Genomic DNA, 19,533 nt, shown 5'->3' with positions numbered 1-19,533 from the left:
TTTCGGAGGCTCCTTGGACGCATGCGCCTTTGATGGCTAACCTAGCCTGTGAGAGACTACACTTCCCAGAAGACCATGCCGGGGGTGGGGGGGAATCCCGTGGTCGAGGGGCGGGGGAGGGAAAGACCCGAAGGCTCGCGAGAAAACGAGGTTGCGGCGGCTGCGCGAAGTGGGAGGAGGGGGTGGAGAGAGCGAGGAGGAAGAGGAGGAGGTGCCGTCCCACAATACCAGGCGGGAGGGCGGGTAGGCGGTTTGTATCCGGGCTGTGAGGTGCTCGGAGGCTCCGCGGACCTTGCTGCTTCTGTCTCTTTAACGCGAGAGGAAGCGATGCGGAGGGGTGGAAAATGGCAGAGCTGCAGATGTTACTAGAGGAGGAGATCCCGTCCGGCAAGAGGGCGCTGATAGAGAGTTACCAGAACCTGACGCGGGTGGCCGACTACTGTGAGAACAACTACATACAGGTGAGGCGCGCGGGCGGGCGCTGGCCGGCCGGGCCGAGGACCCCGCCGCCGGCCGCCCGAGTGACCAGCCCGCTGGGCGGGGTGGGGAAGTGCCCTAACCTCGGCGGCCGCCTCAGCCCCAACCCCAGCCCCAGCCCCAAATCCCAGCCGGGGAGAGAGCGAGTGGTCGGGTGAGGGTTTCGGGCTGCCATACAGGAAGTGGCTGTGGTGGGTGAAACCGACAGAAGGGGAGCGAGGAAGCGGGCGAGGGAGCCCGGAGCCCCCTGCCGTCTGCCTCCCCGCGGCTCGGCCCCCAGTCGCGCCGCCCCCCGCAGCCCTCCCTTCCCCGGTGCTGTCCCGGAGAGCCGGCGGCCGCCCCGCCGCCGGGAGAGGGGTCTGGGACGGGCAGCGAGGGGAGAGGGAAGGGCAGGGACGAGGCGCAGGGAGAGAGGAAAAGCGGGGCGTGCGGCGGGGGAGGCTGGGGTGGGGGCGGTTTTGTCAGTTCAACCCAGAGGGTGTGTCTTTTATTTATTTATTTTTTAAAAAATTTGTCATGAGTCACATTACACAGACCTCCCCAAGGAGGGGAGGAAGCGGGTGGGGAGCGAGGGAGGGCGTAGAAGAGAAGTTAATCTCAAAATTCCTTTAATTGAAGGTTTGTAAATCTGCCTGCCTGTCCGTTTGCAAGTCGGGTTTTTCCCTCTCATCGTTTTCACTTCCGCCCCACCGTAATCTATTCTAGAGGTTGTTAGGGCTATCGTTACTATAAAACACAGATTGTTCTTAACCGCTTGGAAAAATGCCTTAAATACGCTCTCGTCCCCAAAAGTTCTTGAACTGTTGGCTTCCTAAGTAACTTAAAATAGAATGGTGTAATCGCCGGTTGCTTATTTTCTGAGGTTTCTCTCTTTCCAATCTAAGTAAATGTGTAGAATATAAATTAAGTAGATTATAGGACATATTTAGTCTTAAAATCATAACGTAAAGTGTCTTACTGTAAATTTATTAGCAGATTCTTGGGGCCTTTTCTGTGACAGATGCTTGCTTGTTCGTTTTTATTTTAGTGATTGAAAGTGAATTATGTTGTGGTAGTTTGGTTTGTAGATCTTTGCGTAAACCAGCAGTTTGCAGTAGAAGCCAATTAGCAGAGGCCTTTGTATCAATATAATGGCACCAAAAAGTCGCTTGTTAGTGGTAAGGCATGACCAGAACGTGCTTTGAAAGGTTAGGGGTATTGCAATTCACAACTGAAGTATGTATAGAAATGCCTCCCATGTGATTATCGTTTTTAAAAATCAATAGTTTGTGTTGGCAAATGGTTTTCAGCTTTATTTTTAGAAGGAGATACTGTTTTCAGAATATTTTGAATATTCTCAGTTTCCGTATTAGTAACATTGTATCTTCAGTAGTACTGGTAGGAATTTATCTCAAATTTTTTCAAGCTTTTACTTTAGGAATTCTACTGATAAATAAACTTGTTGAATGCTTGCCATGTCTACTGTATTATTTGTTTTTGCAAACTTTATATTTAGCCTTTTAAAAATATTCTGAATTATGTTAGAAATGTGGATATGGTTTTTAAATAGAAAAGTGATCTTGTAGTTTATCGATATTAAAAATATACACCTTTTATTTAACTTAACATGAAAAGCCTTAAAATTGAGGCAAATCTCAATTGGCTGAATGTTTTAAAGATTTTGAAAGTCAAAGTCACAGGAAGTTATATTGCCCTCATTCTAGAAAAATCATTTCTTTGTAGAAGTCAGCAGATAATCGCTTCATGAAGGGGTGGCTTCTTTTTGTTCTGCATGTTGGGAAATCTGACAAATATATGGTGTGGTAACTGCTACGTCTTGGCAAATGCAAACGTGTTTTAACCTGTCTGTTGACTATTTTTTTTTCAGGTAGTTGTGTGATCTAAGGCTTTTTTTCCCCCTGCTACCTTTCCTTTTCCCCTCCTGCTACCATCACATAACTTTGAAACACTTCTAAACTTGGTAATATCCGTTAATTAAGATAAGTCATGTTATTTTTCATGTAGTCTCTTACTTTTAAACATGTTAGTACCATGGTGCCAAGAGCCACTGTTAGTGGCCCCTAATTTTTTTTGGCGGTCTTAAACTTGACACTGGTGAAGTATGCTGATCTTACTGGGGGGAAAAAAGATGAAATTCACACATAGCAATGTTTATCTTAGTAGCATTTAAACTTTGGGCTATGTGATGCAGGCCACTAGCTGCCTTGCCAAGAGGCTCAGACAGGGTCAGGCTCAGACAGGCTGGGAAGATGATGGAGACTTTCTGGAAGTTGATGTGGTAGCTGACTTCATGATGTGCTGTGCTGCTAACTTTGGTGCTGTGAATAGGGAACAAGTAGTACTAGAAATATCCATTTAGATGTCTTTTGAGATCTTTCTGTATCCCTTCTGTGACCCTGATTGGGTTATAATCAACAGCCTGCATAAACATACCTCTTCTCAGGGAAAGTGTATGGTCGCTTGTGTTTTGAGAATTTTTTATACCCAGGTGAGTTAAGTTATTGACTGGGTGCTTTTTTGTGTGTGTGAGGAAAACTGGCTCTGAGCTAACATCCATTGCCAATCCTTCTCTTTTTGCTGAGGAAGATTAGCTCTGAGCTAACATCTGTGCCCATCTTCCTCTGTTTTGTATATGGGATGCCGCCACCGCGTGGCTTGATGAGTGGTGTGTTGGTCCGCGCCTGGGATCCGAACCTGTGAACCCTGGGCTGTGAAGCGGAGCACGTGAACTTAACCGCTACACCATCGGGGCGACCCCTGCCTGGGTGATTTTTATCCCGAGAGTTCAATTTTCATTTTGTTGTTTGAACAGTCCAGTTCAGATAAGGTGTTTAGCTGACATTCTTTTGGCTATAGTGCAGTGGAGTCCTTGCGCACTTTATTAGTCCTTGGGTCCTTGACTTTAATTATTAATAGCAAAACTTCTCAAAGGAGTCCACTACCTTAAAAAGGACAGGATTTTTGAAATTGTTATAGGGGAATAATATTCAAAATAGAAGTGTGTTTGTATAGACATTTATATAGACATAAAGAAAAATCTTTGCCTTTCCATCTTTAGTTTGAATTTTTCTGGTGGATTTTGTCAAGGACGGTCACTCCTCAACTTGAACTCACTTATTCATCACTTATTCATCTCTTTGCTCTACTTTAGGGTCTATATTGCCTTTGTCATGGGAGCTGTTTTGGGGAATAGGAAGGGGCGCTACGTGAAAAGGAATGGAAACTGCTGAAGAAAGGTTTCTCAGCATGCAGATTGCTAGGCTGGGTGAGGGCGGAAAAGTCTTCCATACAGCTTAGTTTTCCAGTGTAGCTTATCTTGCTACCTGGAATTCCCCCAACAGGAGCTTCATGTGGGTTAACAAGTGCATTCTAAAATCTGAGAGTGTGAAGGGGATATTATCAGTGAGCTATGTAGTTTAGCTTTGTAGTTTAGCTTTGCTCCTCCCGTGACGTCTGGAGTTTATGCTCGTTTGCTTGTTGTGCACATTTGATCTTGGAAGGCAGGTAGTTTTTGAGCAGGAGCACTTTGGAGTAAGTAAAAGCTAACATTTCTGGTACTGTACGATTTATGCCGGTTTATAAATGGTGTCACTTAATTATTACAATTATAATAATTCTATGTTTTTTTCTTTTTCTTTTTTAACGGATGAGCAATCTGAGGTTCAGAGACATTAAATACCTAGCCTAAAGTTCCATATCTCATATGAGATAGTGCCTGGAGTCAAACCCAGATTTTTCTGATTCCATATCCTAATCCTAAATTCCTTTTAATGAATACTGAATACTATGTTGCTTATTGCAACATAGGGGATAAAAAGAATGTGCAAGGAGGGTAATAGAAAAGGGAAGAGAGTAATATGCTTTTACTTATTGAGTACCTACTCTGTCACAGTCTCTGCTGATAGATATGTATTATCTTTAATCCTTACAAAAACTCTCCATGATTGGCAGTATTCTCTTGCAAATGAGGAAATCAGGACTCAGAAAAGTTAGGTGAATTTTGTTTGATCCTACAGTTGGTGATTGGCAGTCAGGTTTTCTGCCTAACTGTGATAGGCTCCACAGGCTGTGCTCTTTCCACATCGCGCTGTCTCCAGATGCGAATGAGTCTAGAACTTATACTAGCTCAGAAATGTCATGGAATAAATAGACACTTGTTGGGCATGTCTGGGAGCCTAACAACTATTTTACCATTGCTTCTTCTGAGTTGCAAGTTGTGAATATAAGAACAGGTATGTCTGTAATTTGGAGATTTGCCTGGATCTCCCAGAGACGGTAGCTTTGGCACTCGAAGTGTCGACTTACGGGAATCATAGGCTAGTTTTTCACCAAGCTCAAGTGGATTCTTTTCCTTTCCTATGCATCCTTGCCTGTTTTTTCTACTCTGATTCAGCTTTGCAATTGTGATAAGAAAATTTGTAGAAGAATTAGTAGAAGTCAACAAAACAAAAAATGTCGAAGTATTTTGGATAGTTCTGATTTCCACACCAATCAGGTTCAGGTAAAGATGGTCGGAATGATTGAGGAGATTAGGACAGATTGGAAATCGTAGAATTCTTAGACTTGCATTTTGAAGTTTGAGTGCAAACTCAAACAGTGGCTATCAAAATTAGAAATATAGGTTGGAAATCTAAATGAATTAAACAGGGCCGGCCCCGTGGCTTAGCGGTTAAATGCATGCGCTCCGCTGCTGGCAGCCTGGGTTCGGATCCCGGGCCGGCCCCGTGGCTTAGGGGTTAAGTGCACGCGCTCCGCTGCTGGCAGCCTGGGTTCGGATCCCGGGCCGGCCCCGTGGCTTAGGGGTTAAGTGCACGCGCTCCGCTGCTGGCAGCCTGGGTTCGGATCCCGGGCGCGCACCGACACATCGCTTCTCCGGCCATGCTGAGGCCGCGTCCCACATACAGCAACTAGAAGGATGTGCAGCTATGACATACAACTATCTACTGGGGCTTTGGGGAAAAAAAAAAGGAGAAGGATTGGCAATAGATGTTAGCTCAGAGCCGGTCTTCCTCAGCAGAAAGAGGAGTATTAGCATGGATGTTAGCTCAGGGCTGATCTTCCTCACAAAAAAATAAAAAAGTAAAAAATAAATGAATTAAACAGAGTTTTAGTAATGTACGGCATAGTGACTACAGTTAATAGTACTGTATTGTATATTTGAAAGTTGCTAAGAGAGTAGATCTTCAAAGTTCTCACCACAAGAAAGAAAAAGAAAAAGTTTGTAACTGTGTGGTGATGGATGTTAATTATTAACTAGACTTATTGTGGTGATCATTTTGCAATACATACAAATGTTGAATCATCATATTGTACACCTGAAACTAACATTATGTTATATGTAAATTATATCTCAATAAAAAAACAAATAAAACAGGATTTTAGATAATTTTATTAAAGATCATCAGTTAATTGTTAGATTGACCCATACCATGTCACAACGTGTTTATTAATGCTACTGTCAAGCAGGCAGGATCTGACCGTGCATATTAGGTCTTATGAAAGTCCGTAAGGATAGAACGTCATATCAGTTCTTATGAATAATACTTTCAAGAATACTGAATATTCGTTAGGGCTGTATGTCATTTGAAAGTTTGTATTAAAACTAATGTCTTCTCTCTCGTTTCGTTTTGTAACTTTAATACTAATAAGAACTTTATGTGGGGTACTTTGATCTAGTCCTGGTCTCTTTAGATCTTCAGGTTTAGCATGTCTGCATTTTTGGAGAGGATTTTTTTAAGAAAATTGTTGAAATAATCCCTTAGGATAAGGGCACTTTTCTAAATCTTCCTATGTGCCTTTGCTTTCTCCAGTTGGTTCTGATAGCTGAAGAATGTTAATACTACTTATAGCAGAAAAGAGGTATTTGGGTAATTGGAGGTCTGATCTGTGGCCATGTAGAATAACTCTATTTATCTTGGGTGAAATTATGTCCTAGGAATTAGACATTTGTGAATTAACAGACAAGAGTATATTAGCCAGAAAGGAAGAGTGCTAATATTGGGCGAAGAGGGTGAATCAAACATTAGGAGATTGTGTAAATGTAATCCCATGAAAATAGTGTTGGTATGAAAAGTAAGGTAAAAATAATAGTTAAAATGCGAATTTGGGGGCATTTAAAATGTGTGAATTTGGGGGGAGCTATATATTTTTTCTAATATCTTTTTGTGTTGATTGTAATTTTATTGAAGTTATGGTTTGATTTTAGAAGAAATAATAGTCAAACCCCAGAACTACAAACTTTTTGGACCTTAATATTTAATAAAACACCATGCTAAAAATTAAGAGATTTTTTAAAAAGTACAGCATTGAAAAGATGAGACACTTGGAAAATGACAGCTATGGGACTTTGTTTTTAAAGGAAATGGCCAACCTGAGCGTTTTAACAGCAAACATTAATTCCTTACTAAGGAGGCTTGAAGTTTTTTAGAATTACCAGTCTGTGTCGATCCAAATAAGTACAGTTCACACTGGATTTACTAATTTTCTCCATTTACAAATGAAATTTTCTCAGAAATAGTTGATAATGAACTAATAATGTTTGTGAAGAAAATCTGAAAGCAAAACAAAACATCCTAAGGAAGATAATGTGTATTTGTTATCAGAGAGATTCTGATTTTCTTTTTTTTTTTTTTTTTTTTTTTGTGAGGAGGACCAGCCCTGAGCTAACATCCAATGCCAATCCTCCTCTTTTTGCTGAGGAAGACTGGCCCTGGGCTAACATCCATACCCATCTTCCTCTAGATTCTGATTTTCTTCTGCATCTGTGCTTAGCAAGTTCAGCAAATGTTTGTGGAATTGTGATTTATGTTGACGAGAGAATATTGGTAGGACCGTCTCAACTATAGCTTAAAATATAAGGAAATGGATTATAAGTCTTATTTTAGTAATTATTAGCATAGTAATTAAAAACTCATTGCCAAAAATTTCAAACATATTCAGAAATGGAGAGAATAATATAATGAACCCTGATATATTCATCACCCAGCTTCAACAATTATCAACTCATGGCCAGTCTCCTTTCATCTGTATTCCTCTCAAATCTCCCTACCATTGTTGTAAAGCCCATCTGTGACATATCATTTCATCTGTAAATATTTTAGTAGGTATCTCTAAAAGATAAAGCCTTATTAGATCTATTGCATAACTTCTATATGTGAGAAAAAAGATAATGGATATTATAATTTATTTGTGACACAAAGGAATAGAAAGCTTTAAAATAGTATATATATATATATTTTTTTTTGTGAGGAAGATCAGCCCTGAGCTAACATCCATGCTAATCCTCCTCTTTTTGCTGAGGAAGACCAGCTCTGAGCTAACATCTATTGCCAATCCTCCTCCTTTTTTTTCCCCCAAAGCCCCAGTAGATAGTTGTATGTCATAGTTGCACATCCTTCTAGTTGCTGTATGTGGGACGCGGCCTCAGCATGGCCGGAGAAACGGTGCGTCAGTGTGCGCCCGGGATCTGAACCCCGGGCCGCCAGTAGCAGAGTGCGCGCACTTAACCGCTAAGCCACGGAGCTGGCCCGAAAAATAGTATATTTTTAATTTACAGCTAATTTTGTTAGTGATTCCTGTCGCAGGTTGATTAGAGTATAGTTACATTATTTGCTTCCTAATGAATTTTTTTTACTGAGGTGTAATTCATATAACATAAAACCAGCCATTTAAAATTTTTTTTTTAAATTTTTATTTGTTTATTTATTTTCCCCCCAAAGCCCCAGTGGATAGTTATAGGTCATAGTTGCATATCCTTCCAGTTGCTGTATGTGGGACGCGGCCTCAGCATGGCCGGAGAAGCAGTGCGTCGGTGCACGCCCGGGATCCGAACCCCGGGCCGCCAGCAGTGGAGCGCGCACACCCAACTGCTAAGCCACGGGGCCGGCCCAAAACCAGCCATTTTAAAGTTACAGTTCAGTGGTATTTAGTACATTCAGAGTGTTATCCAACCACCACCTTAATCTAGTTCCAAAACATTTTCATCACCTCTCAAAAAAACCCATACCCATTAAGCAGTTCATCCTTGTTTCTACTCCTCTAGCACCTGGCTTCTGCCAGTTTGCTTTGTCTGTGTGAATTTACCTATCCTGTGTATTTCATATAAATAGCATTATACAATATGTGGCCTTTTGTGTCTTTTTTTTTTTTTGTGAGGAAGATTAGCCCTGAGCTAGCATCTGTGCCCATCTTACTCTTTTTTTTTTATATGTGGGATGCCTGCCACAGTATGGGTTGATAAGTGGTGCATAGGTCCATGCCTGGGGTCCAAGCCCACGAACCTCCAGCCGCCAAAGCGGAGCATGCGAACTTAACCACTAAGCCACCAGGCTGGCCCCTGTGTCTGGCTTCTTTTGCTTATGTTAAGCATATGTTTTTGAGGTTCATTCACTTTGCAGTTTGTATTAGTACTTCATTCTTTTTTATGGCTGAGTAATATTCTACTCTTTGTATATACCACGATTTGTTTATCCATTCACCTATTGATGGACAATTGGGTTGTTTCTACCTTTTGGGTATTGTAGTAGCTACACAGTGCTGCTCTGAATATTCGTGTCTGGTATTTGTTTGAGTGCCTGTTTTCAGTTCTTCTGCATATATACCTAGGAGTGGTTTGTAATGGTATTTTGAGGTGAAATATATAATTATCTAGGTTTGCACTTAGATAATTTTGAATTTATACCTCACTGTACTGCGGGGTAATGAGGGAATCCCAAGCGTGAACATATACTCAGAATTTCAGTGTGAATTGATAGAAATTAAGACTTGGAGCCTAATTTTTCATTTTATATATAAGCTTACTTTTCCCCCTGACTACCAAAGTAATATTAAATATGGTAATTGCACAAATGTTAAACTTTATAGAACTATATTTTAGACAGTACAAGTTTCTTGTAAAATCACTCCTTATGTACAGCCTTTAAAGAATGTATCTAAACTTTATGCTGTACAATTGGTAAACTGATATTGTTTATAAGGCAGAAAGTATTTCTTTTTTTTTAATTTTATTTATTTATTTATTTTGCCCCCAAAGCCCCAGTAGATAGTTGTACGTCACAGTTGCACATCCTTCTAGTTGCTGTATGTGGGACGCGGCCTCAGCATGGCCGGAGAAGCGGTGTGTTGGTGCACGCCTGGGATCCGAACCCGGGCCGCCAGCAGCGGAGCGTGTGCACTTAACCACTAAGCCACGGGGCCGGCCCAGGCAGAAAGTATTTCAATCATAGTATATTTTAAAAACAAAAAATTCTAACAGTTCTATGAGATTAGCTAATTATTAAATGAAATGTGAATTATATATATATATATTTTTAAAGATTTTATTTATTTATTTCCTGCCCTCCAAAGCCCCCGTAGATAGTTGTATGTCATAGCTGCACATCCTTCTAGTTGCTGTATGTGGGACGGGGCCTCAGCATGGCCGGAGAAGTGGTGCGTCGGTGCGTGCCCGGGATCTGAACCCCGGGCCGCCAGCAGCGGAGCGCGCACACCTAACTGCTAAGCCACAGGGCCGGCCCTATATTCTTATTCAGAACTTAAATGAGGTGTAGTGTGCAAGATATGCAGTTGGATATTCTCAGCTGCTTTTAATTGGAGCAAATTTTTATTTATCTCCTTGAAACTTAAAGGGAACAAAAAATAGTATGTTAATGAAAAAGTATATTATTGAAAAACTTCAATTTACCTTTAAGTCATTTGTTTCCTGAATGCTTTATATTTAATTCCTATTAGTAATTTCTACATGATGTGATAAAAATTGCATTTGGTAAATTTTATTTTTCCATTTGTAGAAAGGAAAGCGTGGTACTTTTTAAGAACTCTCTCTTTGGGCGGTGGGGAATTAATGCCCTCCACTTAAACACTAGAAATGTATATAATGCATCATATGGAAAAAGATACTTTGTAGTTCAAATGTTGGCAACCTAAGACTTATAATAACAAATACTTATTTTAAGAAGGCTGTGTAGTGGCAAGTGTTCCTAAGTGCCATTTTAAAGTCATGGTTACCACTCAGAAGTGGGCCCTCAAAACAGCCCAGTCCCACTGTATTTTCCATGTCAGTTTATTCTTCCACTTAGCATAAACTGTTTTAAATTTTCTCTTCCCTTTTAAAATCTTTCTTTTCTCATCTTTTATATATTTCACAGAGAAAATAGACCTTATTGTATAAGACTTATTATTTCTTACCACCACATCTCCAAGCCTCCTGGTGTCCTTGTCTTTCCCATTCTACTTCCTTCTTGTGATAGTGGAGGCGAGGTCTTCTTCCAGCTAGCTGAGGTCAGTCCTTGTCTTTGCTCTGGGTCCCATCCTCTCTTGCCTTTTCAGAAACCTTACACTTCTTATTTCTTTGTTCCTTCTCTCTTTACTGAATTTGTGGAGTCAGAATTGAAACATCTCAACTCTCTCCCATAGTAAAAAATTCTCCTTTGACTTCATATACCCATCTACTAACTGACCTCTTTCTCCTGTGTTGCTTAGTTTTATTAAAACTATTGTCTACACCTTCCTCCATCCCTCACTTTGCGTTTACTCTTTAATCTGTTCTATTTTGTCTGTCATCTCCATTGCTCCGCTGAGTTGTGCTCAAAAACCTCCATGTTGCAAAATTCATTGAACACTGTTGCGTTCTCATTTAGCTTGTCTTTCGGCATCATTTCACACAATTGACGTCTTTTTTTTTTAATTGATATCTTAATAGTTTATAACATTGTGAAATTTTGGTTGTACATTTTTGTTTGTCCATCACCATATACATGTCTCGCTTCACCCCTTGTGCCCACCCCAACCCCCTTTGCCCCTGGTAACCACAATACAGTTTTCTCTGTCCACGTGTTGATTTATATTCCATGTATGAGTGAGATCATACAATGTTTGTCTTTCTCTTTTTGGCTTATTTCACTTAACATAATACCCTCCAGGTCCATCCATGTTGTTACAAATGGGACAATTTTGTCTTTTTTTATGGCTGAGTAGTATTCCATTGTATATATATACCACATCTTCTTGATCCAGTCGTCAGTCAAGGGACACTTAGGTTGCTTCCACTTCTTGGCTATAGTGAATAATGCTGCAGTGAACATAGGGGTGCATAAGCCTCTTTGGATTGTTGATTTCAGGTTCGTTGGATAGATTCCCAGTAGTGGGATAGCTGGATCCTAGGGTATTTCTATTTTTAATTTTTTGAGGAATCTCCATACCGTTTTCCACAGAGGCTGCACCAGTTTGCATTCCCACCAGCTGTGTATGAGGGTTCCCGTTTCTCCACATCCTTTCCAACATTTGTTGTTTTTTGTCTTGGTGATTATAGCCATTCTAACAGGCGTGAGGTGATATCTTCGTGTTGTTTTGATTTGCATTTCCCTGATGATTAGTGATGCTGAACATCTTTTTCATATGCCTATTGGCCATGTGTATATCTTCTTTGGAGAAGTTGACCTCTTTTTTTAAAAAAGCCAATCCTTTGGCTTCTGTAATGACATTCTTTTCTACTTTTCCTATTAACCCTCTGGCCCCTTGTTCTCCTCTACTTTTAAGTGGCTTCGTATGTGCTCCTTTCTACACATACCACCTCAGGCTGTTTTATTTATTCCCATCTGACTGATCTCTCTTCTGAAGTTTAGATCCATGTGTCTAAATGCCTACTTGACACCTCTGCTTGTTTGAATCACAGACAGGTGTCTCAGACTTAATATGCTGGAAACTGAACTCATCACCTTTCCCCAGTCTCTTTTACCTCCTGTCCACTCACTCACTCACTAGAAACCTGGGCATTATTCTTCACTCCTCCGTTATTCCTCCCTGCACCCCCAGCCGTGACTGATTTATCTGTAACAGATCTTGTTGATTCTTCTTCTTAAATCGCTCTTAAATTTGTATGTTCCGTCTTCACTGTACCACCCCAGTGTAAAGCTTAGGCAACTGCCTATAGCTTCTAACTGTCTTCTTTTTTTTTTTGTGAGGAAGATCAGCCCTGAGCTAACATCTGCCAATCCTCCTCTTTTTGCTGAGGAAGACTGGCCCTGGGCTAACATCCGTGCCCATCTTCCTCCACTTTATATGGGACGCCACCACAGCATGGCCTGACAAGCAGTGCGTTGGTGCGCGCCCGGGATCCAAACCGGCGAACTCCGGGCCACCGCAGGGGAGCGCGCCCACTTAACCTCTTGTGCCACTGGGCTGGCCCTAACTGTCTTCTTTACATCACCACATATCCCCCTGTGACCACATCCCCCTTACCCACACTGTGGCTTGAGTGAGTGGTACTTTAAAAATAGAAATCTGATCGTGTCACTCCTCTGCTTAAAAATCCTTCAGTGATTCCCCATTCATATACAGTCTCACAGTGAGGCCTAAGAGGCCCTGTATAGAATATTTCCTGCCTTTCTAGTCTTGCTACATTCATCCCATTGCCCTCATCTTATCAGTCATACTGGCCTTTCAGTTTTTGAAATTTCATTCTTTTCTGCTTTTGCAAATGTTCTCTTTGATTAGAACTCATTCCTCTCAGCCTGAATATTGCTCATTTGTCTGGTCTTGTAGTTCAGATGAAGAATTACTATATTCATTCATTCATTCGTCTTTTGATAAAACTTAGATTACCTTCTATGTGTCAGGTACTATCCTAGGTCCCAGAAATACAATCGAAGTCTCTACTCTTAGGAAGTTTTCATTATAGAGAGGAAAGGACAGACAATAAACACCAAAAAATAGGACTGTTTTCAGTAGGGAGACGTACTGTTTAGAAAATTAAATGAGGTGATAGGATACAGAATATTGGGATTGGGAAGAAGGACTTCTTTAGCTAGGGAAGTTAGGAAGTGGTACTCTGTGGAAGTGACATGAGAGCTGAGACCTGAGAGGTAGATAGGGCATTCTTCCATGTGAAGATCTAAGGAAAAGGGAAGTGCAGGACTGAGATGGGAAAAATTTTTCTAGGGGTAATATGGCTGGAGGGTGGTTAGTGAGAGAGGGAGACTGATAGGAGAGAGGTCAGAGAGATTGTCAGGGGCCAGATTACATAGGGCCTTCTAGGTCTTGAAGATGTTAAAAAGAGATTGGATTTTATTCTAAATGTGATAGGGTTATTATTAGAGTACTTGATTTACTTTTTAATAATTTTATTTGTTTATTTTTCCCCCAAAGCCCCAGTAGATAGTTGTATGTCATAGTTGCACATCCTTCTAGTTGCTGTATGTGGGACACAGCCTCAGCATGGCCGGAGAGAGAAGCGGTGCGTTGTTGCGCGCCCAAGATCCGAACCCGGGCCTGCAGCAGCTGAGCACGCGCACTTAACTGCTAAGCCACGGGGCCAGCCCACTTGATTTACTTTTTAAAAGAATCATTCAGACTACTGAGTGGAAAACTTACTGAGGGGAAGACCAGAGCAGAATCAACCAGCAGGGAGAGTACTGAAGTAGTCCAGGCAGGAAATGACAGTTGCTTCTACCTTAGTGGTGGGGTGAGGAATTGAGGGAAGAGGTTGGATATATTTAAGGCAGAGCTGAACAGGACTTATTGGTGGTTTGGATGTGAGGTATGAGAGAAAGAGAAGAACCTAAGGATGACTCCTAGTTTAAATTTCTTTCCAAAGCTTGTCAGTGGATGGTAGCATGTTGTGGGGAGAATATCCAGAGTACTGTTGTGGACGTGTTAGTGTGAGATACCTATTAGACAACCAAATAGATAGGCCAGGTAGATTCTGGAGCTTAGGGAAGAGTCAGAGTTGGAGATCAATGTTTAGGAGTCATCACAGAATAGATCAGTACTGTCTAATAGAAATATAATGGGACCCACATATGTAATTTAACATTTTTCTAATAGCCACACTAAAATAAGTATAAGAAACAAGTTGAAATTAATTTTAACGTATTTTATTTAACCCAGTGTATCCAAAATATATTTATTCAGTAAGCGATCAACATAAATAGTTTATTAATGAAATATTTTACATTCTTTTTTTGGTACTAGGCCTTTGGAATCTGATGTGTATTTTATACTTATAGCACATCTTAGTTGGGACATGCATAGTGAAAAACTGGTAGGATCAATGGGTGGGAAATCCTGTGATATATTGCAAAGGATATTTGAAGTTGAGGTACAAGAGTAAGTAAACTGCAGAGATAGAAGTTGAGTGTTTAGAAATCTAGATTTTTGGAAATGGTATAATTACTAGAGATGACCACGGGAGTTTTTGACTGTGGTGAAGAAAAAATGGAGTAAAAATTTGTTTGAGTTCAGGAGGTCAAGTGACTGAGAGACAACGGTTTTGGGTGGATTATCTGAGTGAATGTTGACATGAGTAAGAATAATGATAAGAATAGTGGTGAATCTAGCTAGCTAGATGCTAGAGTGCTTAGTGAAGGAAGGGGAGTGATGAGGATGTTGGTAGATGACAGTAATAAGGTTACTTCCTTAGAGATCTCTTCCCTGTCCCACCAGGTCAGTTTATACCCTGTTAAGTGCTCCCATAAAATTCTATATATTTCCTCTGTAGCACTCATTATACACCTGTTTGACGCTTGATACTGGTCACCAAGAAAGTAGGACCAAGTTTGTCTTGTTTATTCCCATATCTTCCGTGCCTGCCCAATGCCTGGCATGTAAGCTCTCAAAAGTTTACATGATCTGTGCAAGGAATCTGAAAGCTTGATTCTAGTTCTCTTTCTATCACAAATTAGTTGTATCTTAACCAGCCTTGAACTCGTTTATCTTTTTTTTTGTTCTGTGAGGAAGATCAGCCCTGAGCTAACATCCATGCTAATCCTCCTCTTTTTGCTGAGGAAGACCGGCTCTGAGCTAACATCTATTGCCAATCCTCCTTCTTTTTTTTTCCCCAAAACCCCAGTAGATAGTTGTGTGTCATAGTTGCACATCCTGCTAGTTGCTGTATGTGGGACGCGGCCTCAGCATGGCCGGACAAGCGGCGCGTCGGTGCGCGCCCGGGATCCGAACCCGGGCCACCAGTAGCAGAGCGCGTGCACTTAACCGCTAAGCCATGGGGCCGGCCCTCTTTTATCTTCTATAAAAGGATGAGTTTGAACTAGATTATGTCCAAAGTGACAGTTCTGATGGTTTTTAGTAGAGTTTTATTTCTGTGACTTCCAGCCCTACAATTGTGATGTTTTTTATTAGTTTGTTTCTGAGTTAGTTCTTTAATTTCCTCTAAAAAGAATCTCTTATTTACTTAGACTTATTCCTTCTGTTTTGTTGTTAGCAAATGTTATGTTTAAATGTTTACTATGTTGTAATTAAGATATCAATACGTTGAATAAATAGGTTGTTCAAGAAATGATTTAAATCAAATTGTTAAGAACTATGATTCCTCCTAAACATTCTTAAAATCTTTTTGTTAAAATCAACTTTTCTAAGTCTTCCAAAGAGAGAAAATATAGGTGAGGATGTGTTGAATTGGAATATCTTTGTCTTTATCCCTTGAGTAATTTTCTACAGTATAGATCAACAGTACTGAAACTTACGGTCTCAGGCTCCTTTATACTCTTGAAAAGTATTGAGGACCCCAGAGAACTTTTCTTTAGGTATGTTATATTTATCAATATTTACTGTATCAAAAATTAAAACAGGGGCAGGCCTGGTGGCGTAGTGTTTGAGTTGGTGCTCTCCGCTTTTGTGGCCGGGGGTTCACCAGTTTGGATCCTGGGCGTGGACCTATGTACTGCTTATCAAGTCCAAAGCATGGAAGTGAGAGATGGCATGGTGTGTACATGGATTCGTTAGGGCAAGACTTGGACCAAGTGAAATGACTCGGGGGCAGAGGCTAGTTCTGCCAGGGTCAGACAGGACATCCCTGGTCCCAGAGGACAGACTTAAGAGTGAGTCAGCTAGGCCTTGGGATAGGCATGATGTGAAACAGCCAAGAGCCCAGCAAGGGCTAGTCACAGCCCCAACGGAATCCACTGTTGTTATAAGGATTAAATGAAATGTATGTCAGGTGCCTGGCTCAGAGTAAGCACTTAGTAAATGGTAGCTATTATTGTATTATTGTTGAATTGCATTGTTAGCATCACAGAGGGAACTGGCAGAGGCTCTGTCTGCAGGAGGCCCCAAAGAGGATCTATTAGAGAACCGCAAGCCGTGCTGAGGCAGGTGTCCCACATATAAAGTAGAGGAAGATGGGCATGGATGTTAGCCCAGGGCCAGTCTTCCTCAGCCAAAAGTGGAGGATTTGTGACAGATGTTAGCTCAGGGCTAGTCTTCCTCACACAAACACGCACACAAATTTAAAACAGAAGTTTAAAACATATATTAATTCATTTAAAATAACATGTAATGGGTTTATTATTGTTAACATAAATAATAAATTTTTTGAAAAATAACCATAGTTGTCCAAAACAAAAAAGTTTAATGAAAGGAGTGGCAGTGTTTTACATTATTGCAAATCTTTTTAGTGACGGACTAATAGAAGACAGCTAAATTGTCATATCTGCTTCTGCACTCAACTTGTCGTAATATTTTATTTTGAAGTATATGAGAAAATCGGACTTCACATAGTTATGTAGTTGGAAAGGGAAGAGGGTTTTAATAGGCTTTGCATGTAATTGTGGATGATTTTCTTTTTTACTACATCAAAACTTGACAGATGGTGGTTTCTTAAAAGTTGGTTGCAATGTGGACTCTGAAACCATATCAGTGAACATTTTATACTCCATTACATTAAAAATCTTTGCATGGGTCATTTGGAAAATATTTGTTCACTGCGTTATGCAGACACGTTTCATTATACTATATAAAAAATCACATTCATTAATATCACCACAGGTTTTGTCAGAAGAGTCTTTTAAGTATTGAAAAGCTTCCAACCTCACATTGGTGGATACAAGTTTTCCAAAATTCTAATTTTTGCTTGAAAGCTTGAGTTTTACTGTTGGCAACAAATATTGCCAGTTATGTTCCTTGAAGTGATAGGCTCACTTTGTTCATTTTTAGGAAAATGTCTACCAAATACCCAACCTGAACAGCCATAGTTTGTCAGTTGTTTTTTGAAGTAGCGATGAAGTCATTTTTGAAGTTCCATGGAAAAGTGGCTTATTCAGCTTGCAAATAAATTAACAAGTGCCTTTTCCTAAAGGCAACCATCATACTTAGTATGCAGCAGAAGTACTTTTTGTATACTTCCCATTTTGTCACACAGAATATTGAAAGACATCTTAAGGGCCAAGATTTAATAAGATTAGTATTTTTTTCCTGCTTCATCAAGAACATTTTAAAGTGAAATTGGCTTTTTTTTTCTGTGAGTTGTTGGCAGTAAAGAACAATGACTGCTAGCTACTGGAACAGTTGGTGACACTGCTTTGATTCATGCTCAGAGGCTAGGAGTTTACTCAGTTTTGCTTTTGCACCATCAGTGCAAATGTCAACGCAGAAAAGAAGGCAAATAATATTAGTAGTATTATGAACATAGTTTTGGCATTGTGAAGCCCCTGAAAGGGTCTTAGGTATCCTTAGCGGTCTGCAGACTACACTTTGAGAAACTTTGGTGTGAATGATTGAAACTTTGGTGTAGATGGTGTAGATGACACTTTGGTGTAGATGTACGTTAGTAGACTTAATGTCTTCCTTTTGTGTGATAATAATGAGAGTCTGAATTTTAAATATCATTGTATAGCACAATGTGTATTGGGCGTCTCTGACTAAAGTAGCTTGAGTAATACTTCATAACAAATTTAAAGTTCGAGGGGTCAGCCCCGTGGCCTAGTGGTTAAGTTTGGTGCATTCCACTTCAGTGGCCTGGGTTCAGTTCCAGGATGCAGACTAACCGCTTGTCAGTGGCCATACTCTGGCGGTGACCCACATACAAAATAGAGGAAGATTGACAACAGATGTTAGCTGAGGGTGAATTTTCCTCAGCAAAAAAAAAAAAAAAAAAAAAAATTAAAGATCCTTGTGTAGGAATTTTTTAGCATAGTATATACTATGTTAATTGTTTTGGACGGTTTTTTATATTCTGGGTCTTATTGCTCTGTATATTTCACCTCTCAGTGGCACTAATTTTGAAATAGTTTTAAAAGTTTCATATCTCTGTTTTCTCCAAATTTTATCCATGCTAAAAATTTAATAATTTGTTTGAATACATGTATTTGATTAATAGGAAGTTGTTCAACTTAGATGATTTTTAAAAGAGTATGAAATACTAATTTTAATTTTAAAATGATGTAGTAATGATTTAATTTATTTCTAATTTGAATGTGTTCCAAATTTGACTTGAAGAAATCTGTTGTTGATATTATCCATAGTACATATCTTCCTTTCCTGTACTAATGTATTTATGTCTTAAAATAATAAAAATACCCCAACTAAGGTGGGAGAAAAGGACAAAAAAACGGAGGATATGCTTTTGTTTTACCTGTTTCTCTGGCATTTTCCTTCTCCTATGATATATTTTTATGCTCTTTATGAAAAAAGTGTTTGGATTAATTCCATTCCATGTTTCATTAAAATTAATATTTAATTAATAATACTCAAATTTTACTTTGAATTGTGGGAAGAGAAACTGGTGTTACTCCCCTTCTTTTGAAATAATCAGAGAATACCATAAAGATCTCAAAGAAAACTGGCAAAATTTTACAGGATCCCCTTGGAACCAGAGCAGTTCCAAAGGAAATGCTCAGTAAAATGATATATGCATAGTTGTATGTAACATACTTCACCGTATGACAGAATATGTTAGTTTGTCACCTATTCAGCAACTTTTTACTGCTTATTATGTGCCAGAGTGTGTTTTGTGAATCAGATATAATCTCTGCCCTTAAGAGATTTAGTCTGCCTCCCTTACTGATTAAATAAATCACATACTGTAATAAATTTTATCTAGGGAAGTACATGTTGACGTGAGAGTGTATATCAGGTGCCCCCACCTAGCCTGGGGTGTCGAAGTAGTGTTGGAGTTGAGATCTGAAGGGTAAATATATGTCAACCAAGAAGTTTTGAGAGAAAGAACAATGTCCCTACCAGAGGGACAGGGGCAATATTACGTGTATAAACTCAAAGGTGAGTGAAAGCATATTGATTTTAAACAAGTGTGTGCTTTAGAGTATAGTG

General features: G+C 40.0%; 1 protein-coding gene across 12 annotated transcripts in view; it reads left to right on the top strand.

Moving 5' to 3' along the window:
* Window positions 1-232: 232 nt before the first annotated feature.
* The window catches only part of ABI1 (abl interactor 1), a 116,186-nt gene continuing 96,885 nt past the window's right edge, over window positions 233-19,533 (top strand). For 5 of the 12 annotated variants that reach the window (XM_058532651.1, XM_058532650.1, XM_058532656.1 and 2 more), the window contains exon 1: window positions 235-461. In XM_058532651.1, the coding sequence (XP_058388634.1) occupies window positions 345-461 (117 nt within the window). In that variant the 5' untranslated portion in view covers window positions 235-344. Of the gene's footprint in view, window positions 462-19,533 lie in introns of all 12 variants that reach the window. The other 7 variants (XM_058532659.1, XM_058532658.1, XM_058532648.1 and 4 more) reach the window with 4 other exon arrangements.

The sequence above is a fragment of the Diceros bicornis genome, chromosome 36 (genome assembly GCF_020826845.1).
Source record: "Diceros bicornis minor isolate mBicDic1 chromosome 36, mDicBic1.mat.cur, whole genome shotgun sequence".
In the NCBI taxonomy this organism is placed as follows: Eukaryota; Metazoa; Chordata; class Mammalia; order Perissodactyla; family Rhinocerotidae; genus Diceros; species Diceros bicornis.
The sequence above is the reverse complement of the archived record's forward strand: the minus strand, read 5'-3'. Positions and strand labels throughout refer to the sequence as shown.